The following is a 13682-nucleotide window of genomic DNA, read 5'->3' as shown; positions in this document are numbered from 1 at the left end:
CACTGTCGTATTGAACAACTTCGTTTGTAGGAAGATTATCGATTGAAGTCGATCTTGAATCTAAAGACAAATCCTCGTCTTCCATTACCAAGATACAAAGATCAAAATTCCTATCAGTTTCCATAGAACTTTGTAGAATATCTTCGAGATCATTAATCTCGTCTTCGATATCTTGAACGTTTGGAACCGACAATGTGTCTCCAACGTAAATATCCATATCATTATTAGAATCAAGAATGAATTCATCGACGGTCGATGGCAAACGATAAATATTATAAAAATTTTCGAAGAATGACGTGGATCGTTCATCATTGATAGATCGAGAATCACGTGGAAAAGTTCTAATGATAATCTCAGGTTTATGAGAGAATGCAGCATGGACCAAACTGGCTGTGACGTCATCGACGATATCTCTCTGCTGATTACCATAAAGATCGGACGATTCGAAATTCATTCCTTGTAAATTTTTATTAGTTAATAAAATACCATGAGGACGTAAACTCCAATGGATGTTTCTTGCGATATCCATCATGTGTAGAGACATGTTTCTGCGTCTAACTTGATGATGATTTCGATCATCGATCGTTTCGATTACATTTTCAATTTTTGTAGTAGATGAAAGTGAAATGGAATTTGTTAAGGAAAAAAATGAATTATCTTTTTCAACATTTAACATGTCGATCTTAAACTTTTCGATTTCTTCAATTTCGGATTCTTTTGTTGTATCAATCATTTGTATTTTTTCTTCTTCTTCTTTTTCATTTACTTTTTTATTTTCTGTACATTCAATGAAATCTTTTAAATCAGACGAATTAATAGGCATATCTCTTTTAGAAATAATGGATTCCGTCGAATTAAAAGTCTTAAAATTTTGATTTGAACCGAAATCCAAATTGGTTCGTAAATATTGATAAGACGAAGATAGTCCAAAGGGAACACTTATGTCTTCCCTATCAGTATTTCTATCAAGTTCAAGGCTATCAGTTATCTTTTGACTGTTTCTTAAAGAAAGATCCAATTTCATTGCATCTTGATTAGATTTGCTATGTTTCATATACACTTGATTATCCCTTATTGCCAGAATTTTTCTCAACTCTTGCCTAAACCAATGACTACCATGACGATCTAAAAGATTCAACATAATTGCAGCATCTTTACTTTGTATATTAGGTAATCGAGAAAACGATAATTCGTTTCCAAGAAAATTAAGATTTTCCTTCTCCTTTATTAACTCTTTGTTATTAATATTACTAACATATTCGAAGAAAGAATCAGTTGTGTTATGTATTTCAATTTCGTTATATGAATCAAAATGATCTTGATGTGTATTAAATTCATATGAATCAGCCTCGTTTCTTTTTTGTATTTGTCTGTAATTGTTTTTCACTTTAGAATAAGACATTACTTGGGTCGACCAAGTTTCAGTATTATCTCTAAAGGAATATAGCATATCAGTTTTCTGTTGTTTCTTCTTTTCCATCTCTCGTTTGTCCTCCATCAAAGTGATCTCATTGTAAGCTCTCAAAGCTTTCATTTCTAAAAGTTCTCTTTCTTTAGAAGATGTCATACGTTTTCTTCTTTTCCTCATTGATATCATATTATGTCTCGATTGATTAAAGTATTCGGTATGTTTATAACTATCAAACGAATTGACCATCTTATTTTTAATATTGTTTAATCTATGAAGTGATTCCTTTTGAATTTCCTTAGAACATGCAGGTGATTTTTCTAAAAAATTCGAATTGTCGTATTCTAAAGTATCAGCTATCTGTGTCATGGCCAAAATATTCCAATTTTTACAATAACATGGTCCAATTTCTAAATTATCTTCGTAGCATTCATCATCATTTTTAATTACATTTTTTGTATTTAACTGATTTAAATTGGTATTGGTCGCAAACTTTGGACATACGTTGTCCATGTAATCGACATGTATATTATGATCATTATTTTTATTATTTCCTTTATTATCGTATATGTAATTGTTCAGACTTTCTGTGGTTTGAGTACTAATAATATTGTAACTACTATCAGTATTATTATTTACATTTAAATTACTCCAAACACTTTCATAAACGTTAAATGAATTATTACTTTTGTATTCTTCTTTTGGTTCGACACTTGTGTATCTAAAATGATAACACTTCAATAAGATATTGTTACTTAAATATAAACGTTAGAAAAAGTACCTATTTTTTGTAATTAATTCTTGATTGACCATATCAAAATTCTGCAATTTGCCTCCAATAAACTCTGTCCTATTAGAAATTTTAGAATTATTTACAGATTCGTATTCCATACCAGTGTAACACGCAATTTGTTTTGGTATTTTAAACAATAATTCTGTGTTCTTGTTATTCCATATCATCATTCTTCCTCGATCAAATAAATTCTTCGAATTCGAAGCTTTAAATAATGTTTTTTTATATATATCGTTCGTATTTTTAACAAATTTTTCGTTAAATTGTAATTGAGGATCAAAAAATTCATCGATTAGCAATTCTTTACCATAGAGATTAGTGATGTTGAATTTTTGATAGAACGGTAAACAGCCTATTGTAGAGAAGATACTAGTGCTAGGAAGAATGTAAGATCGATTGTTGAAAATATAATTGTAATTTCTTGTCATTTCTAAATGAACTGTTTTCGATGTATCTACTACAGGATTTATTATTTCTAAATTAGGTTCCTCTGTAAAAATAATCATCATATAAAATAATCATATATATATATATATGAAAGATTATTTTTACAGATATATATAATATATATATAAGATTATTTCATATATATATATATATATATATATATATATATATATAAATATATAATAATTGAATATATTTATATATATATTTAATTATTCTATTTTTATCATTCACGATACACGTAAAATATTCTTACTTAAGAAAGAATTATTTTCCAATTTTGTATGAATGAAATCTTTTGCATTAATCATTTGACTTCGTAAAAAAGTATTACAATTAATCTTTGTATCTTCTTCTTGGTCAATATTAGTAATGGTTGTATCATTTTTGGATAATTTTCTAATGTCTGTGTCATCCAAGGAAGTAATATTCTCCTCTGGAATTTTATTATCATTTATTAGAACATCAATTTCATGATTAGATGTACAATAAACTTCACTTAAACATTTATTTTTTTTATTTAAAAGGCAAGGATAAATAGATTTAGAAAGAATAGTTTGTTGCTTGAAAGGACATTCCATTAATTGTCTATCCCCTACGAGAGGAAAACATGGTCTAGACTCTACTTTCTCTCTCGTTAATGGACATGATTTTTTCTTTTCTTTCTTCTTAATAAATTCTAAGTTTGTTTCTTCTTTTTCATCGATACAATCTAGTACAAAAGCTGTTATGGATTCCTTAGCTTGTGTCAATTCCATTACTTCTTCATGGATCAATTCTCTTTTTGCTTCAACTGAAACATCTTCGGTCTTATCATTAATCTTTTGGACTTCTCTAAACTTCTCAACACGATTATCATTTATATAAAATATAGGCATATCAGTTTTCGCCATCAAATAATCAATGATAGATGGATCTCTTATCCTGCGATCTTTTATCAGATCAATTTTTCCTATCTCCTTTTTCTTTGCATATTCTTCTTGTATCTTATAAATTATAGCACTCTCTAACATCCTTTTGCGGACTCTAGCACGTGCATTGATTATATCAACATCAGTTAATCCCAAAAGCTTCATACATTTCTCAATAGGTATCAAATTATTATTACGAATTATCTGAGAAATGACTTCTTCTGTGTCATCGGATTCAAAACTGCTAATAGTCGTTAACGTTGTCAACGATCTAGATATTTTACTTTCGTTGGAATCGTTGAAAATTGAACTATAAAATGCGTCGTTCAGATTAGGTAAACTCATACAACGTCTTCCCGAGAACAAATCGAATGTTGATTCCTTGCTAATCATTTCCGTACTACTGCCATCCGAGAAGATATTATATGCGATAGAATATTTTGCTTGTAAAGCTTTCCTTATCTTTCTAATCCTTTCTATTTTTTTCAACTCTATATAAGAACATGCAATTGCATACCATATGTAAGCAGAATTGGCTGTAAATGTTATTATTATTTGTTTAAGTAGATAAATTTTGTAAAAAATTAAGTTTGTAAACAATTTAAGTATTGATCTATATCATGTATCAAGCTTACTTAATGAAATAAGTTCAACGACAACAAATTCGATCATTCGAAACGAAGAAAATCTTTCTTTACCCCATAGCCAGATGAATATAGCAATAACAATCAATTTTAATATAAGATTTTGAAAAAAACTCAGGATCAGCCATGGCAGAAGTAAATTTGGTCGACTCCATGTTAAAATTGGATAAAAATTGATCATGTATAAAAATGTGTAAACATAAGCGACTATCTTCCTTGTGATAACAATCCATGTTAGAGCTATTTGCAATGAAAAATAATAATATGTAAAATATCATTCAACATACATAGAACATATTTTTCTTGATATTAACTTATTTTTATCCAATACTCAAAATCTGTAGAGAGAAAGAAGTATTGTTGAGTCAATGACAAATTCCAAATCTTTTCAATTTGTTGGGACCAGTCAAAAGGATGCCATTCCAATGTGCTGTTGAGCTTCGGAATATTATCATCTCGTTACTTACTTTAATGATTTAAGAAATATTTTATGATTTTTTTCCCGTTGCATGACCGATACTTTATCATTATACTTAGAACATCTTAAATACAAAAAGAAACTATATCCAATAATTATTTCAGAAATCTTACCAAACCTAACAGAGTCATTACTAATAATTCAGCCTGAAAGGATATTCCTATATAATGTCCAACGAATCTTGGCATTCTGCACTTAAAATTTCAGAAGACATTAAATTTTCTTGAATGAATGATATTACCAAAAACGAATCATGATATTGCTTTGATTTCTTCGAATTTCAAATATTAAGATAATTAAAAGTATTCGATGAAAAGGGAAATTTAAACTATATGATTCATAGTTTCAATACAATCTGTCAATCCATATAATCATACGCTTGAACACAGCGTACATGACTGTGTAAATTCAATTATTTATAGTGATTTATAGCTAATATTAACGTCAACACAAAACATGCTTTTATTTTCGTCATACTTTTCATAATAACTTAAAGATCGATGAGATATGAAATTAAAACAAAAATTCATTTGAAAATTAAATGTTAGTAAAATAAAAGAAAGAAAACAACGAAACACACAAATAAACTGCGTAAGATTAATGGCATGATTTATTACAAATATTGCTTACAACTGTATAAACCCAATAGGTATAAGTTATAAGACTTAATAAATCTTTGTCGTTATCCTCTCTTTGCAATGTTAAAAAAATTATTTTCCATCGAGGACAGGTTCTATCGTTTGTCCTCCACAAATCTGACCCCAACCAATCAAACGCCAATGCTTTTCGACACGACGCGACAATGCAATCTTTTCGTCGATTTCTGTACACACTGGACTCGTCAAGCTTATTTTAGCTAAATCAGCACGAGTAGCTAAAACTCGACCACCAGTACTAAGAGAGCCAATATTCACTAACAATACTTCATTTCTAGATAATTTTGGTACCTATAAAAAAAAATTATATAAGATCCCATATGATAGAAATTATAAATCTCGAAAAAATAAAAATAATAATAGCATAATAAAAATCTTACTCTCGCTCCTTTCTTATCACCCTCTGTTCTTACACCCAACAAACGTTTTAAAAGATAGTACGATATTTCAAGTTCAATGAATATTTTAGGTAATGCCCCAACAGCTCCTAAAATTTGTCCCACTAAACGATCAGCTCTGCACAAAGTTGGTTCGATTTTCGTTCCAACACCTTGAAAAATTATAGATCAGTATGCTAGCACTAATCTGTTCTTTATAATTATTTTAACTAGGCTTAATTGATATCGCCTTATATAAAAATCTACAGATATTGTTTTAAAAAGTTTAACTTTTCGTGACTTCACAGATGTAATTCAAGGAATCTTAGGAGTCATAAAAATTGAAAATTTAATTTTTCTTTTTTTGCAATTGAGAATACGGAATCATAGGAAGGAAAACTGAGAGGACAGATATACTATTGGAATTGATGATCAAATCGTAAGAAAAAAGCTAATTACTTATTAAAATGAATAGAACTGAAGATAACCTTTTCAATTCTGGTTGTAATAGATTTAGAATCACAACATATATGCCTTTCTTATTATTCTCATTTCGTTTAATTTCTCTTCAATCCTAAGATTTCTTGTGTCACTTCTGCGCAATCTTTTTTCTTTAAGATACATTAATATTTATCTTATCCTGGAATCACAGGAAATGTAATCTTGAATCTAATGTACTAGGAGTATGGTAAAATATGGCTCCTTATTAAGTAATAGATGATCAATATAATAATTAACTCACCTATAAGGCCACCGGGAACTGCGAATTGTAGCTCGTTTTGTTCGGCAAATAGCGAGACGATACGTGAAAATATAGGACGACACGTTAATTTCCCTTCACTATCTTTAGAGACTAATCCAGGTCGGACTTCGATTTCCATGCCAACCTGCAACATAATATTTATTAGAAATTATTTATTAGAAAACTCGAAAATAGAAACAGTAATAGATTTAAAGAGAAAAACAAAAGCTGTGAGAAAGCTGGAAAGAAAAAGAAATATAAAAAGATCATGGAAAAATACCTTCAATACACCTCTTAATATACTGCCTCCTGCAACTCCACCTTTGAGATCGTCCACTTCGCAACCAGGCTTATTAACGTCAAACGATCGGATAACGATCAATCGTGGTTCTGACGTAAAATCTCTAAGTGGGACTGGAATTTTCTTTGTTATATACTCGCACAATACTTCAATGTTATATTTCAATTGAGCAGAAATTGGAATAACAGGTGCTCCTTCTGCCACAGTACCTAATTTATTTAAAATAAAGAGTAACTATATAGATAATTGTCTTAAGGATGATTGATGACAAACTATTATTAAAATATTTTTTATTATTAATTACTATTTACTATTTACTCTATTACTCTATTACTATACTATATACTATTTAATTTATACATATATATATATATATATATATATATATATTTATTTATTTATTTATTTATTTACTTACTAATACTAATTATTATTAATATGTAATGTTACCTTGAACGAATTTCAATATTTGTTCGTACTGTTCTTTCGCCTGAGCTTCCTTCACTAAGTCAATTTTATTTTGCAAAATGATTATGTGCTTTAACTTCATGATTTCAATTGCAGCTAAATGTTCAGAAGTTTGTGGTTGTGGACACGACTCATTGCCAGCTACGTAGAACAAGAGAAATTATTTCATCGTTAAAGAAATTGATTACAATTGCGAACGAATAATTTTATTAAAAGTTTATTAAATGATACCAATTAAAAGTAACGCTGCATCCATAACGGCAGCTCCGTTAAGCATAGTTGCCATAAGAATATCGTGTCCAGGACAATCTACGAAGGACACATGTCGAACCAATTGAAATCGTCCAGGACAAACGGGACGTAAACAAGGAAAGGAATCATCTTTACTAGATCCTCCTGATATGTAACAAGCCGGCCTTGGACATTTTTCATTATCACACTTATAAATCTTTGCATTCGCATATCCTATAACACAAAATAAAAATTGAAAAGAAGAATTCAGTAATGAACTTTCTATCTGATCAAATGTAAAGGAATAATTTGTGTTTTATGTAAAATGAAATAGAAAAAGGAAAGATAAAGGAAACGCGATTAAAATTCCTTCAAATTTATTACTCGACATAAAAATGATATAAACAATTAAAAAAAGGAAAAAGAAAACACACACACACACACACATACATACATGCATACATGCATACATACATACATACATACATACATACATACATACATACATACATACATACATACATACATACATACATACATACATACATACATACATACATACATACATACATACATACATACATATATACATACATACGCGTGCGTGCATGCACACACACACACACACACACACACACACACACACACACACAAAAGTGTGTATGTGTGTGTGTATATATATATATATATATGACATAACGACAAATGTTAAGTTTACAAAAAATTAAAAAAGTATATATATGCTAAACAATACTTTTATATATCTCTCAAGTATTATCTATAATTTGATCTCTTTGAATGATTGTTTATACCTAATATATTCATTAATTCAGAACGTAGTAATACAATTACCCGTATGTGCGTATCAACGAAAAGATGGTAAAATATTGTTTTACATATTTTCTTTTTTACATTTATGCCTTATATAACTTTTATAACAATTAATTGCAAAAAATGATTCACTATACTAATCCAAATAAAACGATAGAGTATAATATTACATTCGATAGATACACAGTTTTCATCAAAATAGAATTATTGCCTTGTATAAAAACTACTGCTAATATGTTAGATATAGTCATGGTTTGAATTATTTCTATTTATTTACATAACTTCTCTTACAACATATAATACGAAAACAATATAAAATGTTGCTTTCACAGCAAATACTGGTATTCCAAAACGAAATATATCATCATGTACCATCATCATTTCTATTTTCAATTTCTTTTACTTCTAATAACGAACAGATCTTGATCGATGTTTCAAAAACACCAATTTATCGTATACAAAATAACAACAATTATAATTACGCATTTTCTTATTCCATTATTATTATTTTTCTTGTATCATATTCTAATCTCCTTAAGATATTATAAAGTTATGCAACATTGAATTGTCAATTATTTATGTATTCGATAAAATAAATGCATTGTTACATTCACGGAATACTTAACGATGAATTTATATCTTTTAAATGATTTAAATACAAAAATAACTTATAGAAATACTAACTAATCAATTACACTTAATGCATAATGAAATCTCGGTGAAATGATAAACTATAAGTTTAAACTATAGATACACCACAATGTAATCTTCTTCACGATTCTAAACGAAGATTTTCTTTTCAAAGGTAATTCTTGTAATACTTTTTAAAACAAATACTTTCTACAATTCTTAGCACTACACTTGCATAAAACTTTATTGACGATAGTTTTCGAGTCGGGCGTGTCCTGTCGTACTTCGATCTCATTTGTTGGAGATTGAACGACATCGATCTCCTTTCCTTCCTTGATAATATTCTGCGTCACGCGCGTTGTTTTCAAAGGTTGAAACACATAGTCAAATGTAATTTCCTCGTTCTTTTCGATATCTTTTATGGCGAATAATGCGAGTTTCGGAAGATTAGGATCGAGACAATTGATCCAGACACCGTAAACCGCCAAATTGGGATCACAGGAATGATTGATGAAGTGTGATATGTTTCCATATACAGCTGCATCAACCGTATAAAGACATTGATCGTCGGTTTCGTTATAGTCCAGATCAAAAAGATATGTTCTACCTGCAGCATCATATTCTTTACCACGTTTATCAGCTTCCTCGCTCGAGATTACTTCGCCCACGTATTGTGTTACAAAGGAACCCTTCTTGATACTTTCCAATGTTTTTACACCCCAACCCCTACCGTCGTCGGTTTTAAAAATACAAAACTTTATATTTGTACCACGTTGTGTAACACGATTTAGACATGTCGAATCACATTTACATTGCTTGTTACATTCATATATCGGTGTACCTGGTTTAACGCGAATTTTTCCCTTTGAAGTATACGGGAAAATACTATCGTTTTGTAAGGAACAACATTTTGTATTAGATCCACAATTAACACAATCGCAACCAATCGGAGGATCTTCAGGTATCACTACATCTTCACCCGGAAGATAATCTTCTATATAAAAAAAATCTTCTGGAGGGCCCTCAAGATCCATGAAATTTTCTACAGATATCGATGGCTTCCCTTTACTGATACTGTTCATCTCGTTTTCCCAATCTTTTAACAATTCTAATTGTTCCCTTCTTAAATCGTACAACATAAACCGTAAAATATTCGTTTTAATGTCTATCTCCGCTTTACTTTTTTTTAAATTATTAAGTTTAAAAAAGTTGTTTATACTAGTGTAAAAAGTATTCTCATCGATTAGAGCGCAATCAATCGATTCTCCTTTTTGCTGGATTTTATTTAAAAATTCGTAAACGTCTCGCTCCGTCGGATAAAAACCAACTTTTTTCTTCAATTTTTCCAACAATTTGGATCTATTCTTCTCGAAATCCTTCAAAATTTCATTGCAATTTGTTAGATTCTCCAATGGTTCCCACGTATTATGATCGTTGGACCAATTCTTCCATTTGATCAAATACGACGTAGTACCATTTATTTTTTTCTTATTTAGGATTTTCTCCACTTCCCAAGTTTCGTCCTTTTTAGACGTCTTTAATTTAATATTACTATAATGAGGATTACTGTATTTAATATCTTCCAAAACGATTCGTAATTCTTTTAATTTGAATTTCGCGAAATCGTGCTTCAATGGAGTATCGATGAAACCGTTACATCTTGTGTTCCTTTTGTAATATACACCAATATTTAATGAATCAAATTTTTCCATATTTCGACGATTTACACCCATCTTACTAGATCTCTTCTCTTTTCTATTTGAATTAACACGCGAATTAACACGTAAATTAACACTATCTTCGCTGTTGTCTAGATAAAAAGTTGTTTTCTCATCGACTTTTGGCTGCTTCAAACGTTGTTGGACACTTTCAGGCGAAAGTGATCTTTTTTCAGATGTAGAAGACGTTTCACCAAGAATATCTGCATGTTCCATACTGCCTCTCTCAACTGGATGCTCTGTAATGCCAAACATTTAAACGACGTCATTTACTCCGAACTCAAGTTCGATGTTTCAAATTACTGTACATAATTGTGTGATTGTTTTTAAATGACATATCACCATCATTTCTAACCATCACTTTAATTCTCTTCAATCTTAAGTAAATTAAGAAATTATAATGTTCCAGAACATTTTGATTGAATTTTGTGTCTATTCTTATGATGGCCATTGCAATTATTACTATTAAATGGATATAGTTATTTTTTATAAACAAAAGTATTATTTTTTATTAAAATAATATTTAAAGTAATATTTTTGTTCAATAGTGTAAAAAAGAATATCAAAATCAATATATTTCATTTGTAAACTTTATTTTTATTTTGTAAAAATTAATTTAGTTATAAAAATTATTACCTATAAATATTATATAATATAACATATAAAGATACTTAATATATATTTAAAATCCATATGCAATTCGCCCATGGTTTTTCTAAATGAAAAAACAAAAATTATTTCCGAATGTTTAAGGAAATGAATTTATATAAAAAAGAAGTTTCATAAGAAGTTTCGTAATCAAAAGTAGATTCATTAGGCTGCAATTACTACTATTTCATTATTATTGCATTAACCACTGAATTTTTACTAGATAATTTACCTGAAACATTTAGTTTTGTTAATTACAATCACATAATATATACATTTATAAAAATACATACATACATACAACAATACATACATACATACATACATACATACATACATACATACATACATACATACATACATACATACATACATACATACATACATACATACATACATACATACATACATACATACAACAATACATACATACATACATACATACATACATACATACATACATACATACATACACACTCCCACACACACACACACACACACAACTTGTACCTACTTATATAATTTTAAATAATTTATTAATTAATATAATATTAATTAAATATTATTATAGGAATATTACAATTTTCACTTACCTTATATTCGTTGAACTCAATCATAATTCACATTTCCAATCACTTTCAATCACAATAAAGAATTATATTATTTATGAATTGTTATATGCATTACAAGATAACTACATTTATAATAATTACTACTGAACAGTTTGTCTTATTAAACATACTTACATACATTCTAAGAAATTTTTAAAAATTTATTTTATTGGAAATAAAGGAGAAAAATTGTACATTATTAAAAATTATTGTCTTTCTTTACTAATTGAAAAACTTTCTAAATGCAAATATATTTATATAATAAATATATTTATATACTATTATAATATTAAAATATTACTTTACAAAACCCTATTATATAATGAAAATATTATCAACTCGTTTTGAAAATAAAGTAACTTTCAAAAATTTAATATTATAAACGACAGAATGTTAAATAAATAGCAATTTAGATAAAATTATAGAAAAATAGACAACATTATAACTGAGTTGTACTTACCAAGTTTAATTGTAATATTTCTTTCCAACTCATTTTTAAAGCGTACAGTTTGCACACCTGAAATTGCCTTAACGATTGTAGATTTTCCATGCGCTACATGACCAATGGTACCTATAAAAAATTATAAAAATAAATAATTATAATACCATAGAAATATTCAATAATTTTATGAAACAATATTACAGTAACTTATTAAGAAAATGTAATAAAATAAATATCATTTATAAAAGTAAATATTTTTTTATTTAAGTTTTAATATCTTTTTACTTTATTTAGATAAAGTTTAGATAATATTTTAATTTTGTTACGATATACTTACCAATATTTATTGTAGCTTGTCTGCTAATGACTTCACGAGATAAGGCAGTTAATGTACTGACATCCTAAAATTTAAATGAAAGAACTGATGTAAATATGTAACAAAGCAAAACATTGATATAAATAAAATATTAAATATTGATAGTATCATAATAATAATAATAATAAAATTATATCAATTATTATACTAACAGTATAATATAATCATAGTACTATAAAGCTGAACAGAGATAATATGTTTTGAATACACAATAGGAATAATGAGTAATATTATATAAAAATGAAAATTTTTTTTGCAAATATATTTATATATTCTAATATGATTTCATAACTCAAGGTTAAAAAAAGCATATATTAACAACTTTTAAAAAAATAATATAACAACAATCCATTTGATATAATTTATACATTCTATATCAAGTGCCAAGCATTAAAAAGTGAGGTTAAATTGAATCAAATGTATGTATGAATGACCGTTATAAATATGTAAAATTTATAAGTATAATTTTACTCACTAGCTTTGAAAGATCTTGTTTGTATAAATTGGGTTGACCAGTTGTCACACCTAGCCCTTCTTCACCTCCCATAATTGTTAATTCTACGGTATATATTAAGTCGGCCACGCGAAAGTCACTGTAAAAGAAATCGAGACTCCGTTACGCCTCACTTAAAATACAGTATTGAAAGGAATCAGCTTGAATGTATTCACGTCTATATCATAGCTAGTTACTAACCGGAAATCAAATGATGTATTAATACAAAATACTAAATATTGTTAACTTAATTCCAAAATGTTTTAAAAATAATATAAATATATTTTAACACTAGATCAATAAATTTAATAATAAACTATTTATCCAACATAAAACAAAAATTCATGAAGTATGAAGTTCATAGATTACAATTTCTGTGTAAATTTGAAGTTTTCTTTCCCTTTTACAATATTGTAATAAAATTTAAATACTTCGAAATACTTTATTTTGGAATAAATGAAAGTCAATTGAATGATA

The 13682-nt window shown here is 28.0% G+C and overlaps 1 protein-coding gene across 2 annotated transcripts; it reads right to left on the bottom strand.

The window, feature by feature from the left end:
- Nucleotides 1–5273: 5273 nt before the first annotated feature.
- Su(var)3-9 (suppressor of variegation 3-9) lies at nt 5274–13393 on the bottom strand. 2 transcript variants are annotated; one of them, XM_035877739.2, is made up of 9 exons: nt 13188–13391; nt 12674–12737; nt 12355–12465; nt 7457–7690; nt 7208–7366; nt 6737–6966; nt 6457–6601; nt 5718–5887; nt 5274–5628 (listed from the first exon to the last, which is right to left on the bottom strand). In XM_035877739.2, the coding sequence occupies exons 1-9, from the start codon at nt 13257–13259 to the stop codon at nt 5392–5394; spliced, it is 1422 nt and encodes a 473-aa protein (XP_035733632.1). In that variant the 5' UTR covers nt 13260–13391; the 3' UTR covers nt 5274–5391. The 2 variants fall into 2 exon arrangements, with proteins under 2 accessions (XP_035733632.1, XP_035733631.2); XM_035877738.2 differs by lacking the exons at nt 5274–5628; nt 5718–5887; nt 6457–6601; ... (1 more) ...; nt 7208–7366; nt 7457–7690 and adding an exon at nt 8403–10874 and having other exon boundaries at nt 13188–13393.
- Nucleotides 13394–13682: the final 289 nt, after the last annotated feature.

Source organism: Vespa mandarinia, chromosome 3 (genome assembly GCF_050613455.1).
Source record: "Vespa mandarinia isolate Hongniang chromosome 3, ASM5061345v1, whole genome shotgun sequence".
Taxonomy (NCBI): Eukaryota; Metazoa; Arthropoda; class Insecta; order Hymenoptera; family Vespidae; genus Vespa; species Vespa mandarinia.
The sequence above is the reverse complement of the archived record's forward strand: the minus strand, read 5'-3'. Positions and strand labels throughout refer to the sequence as shown.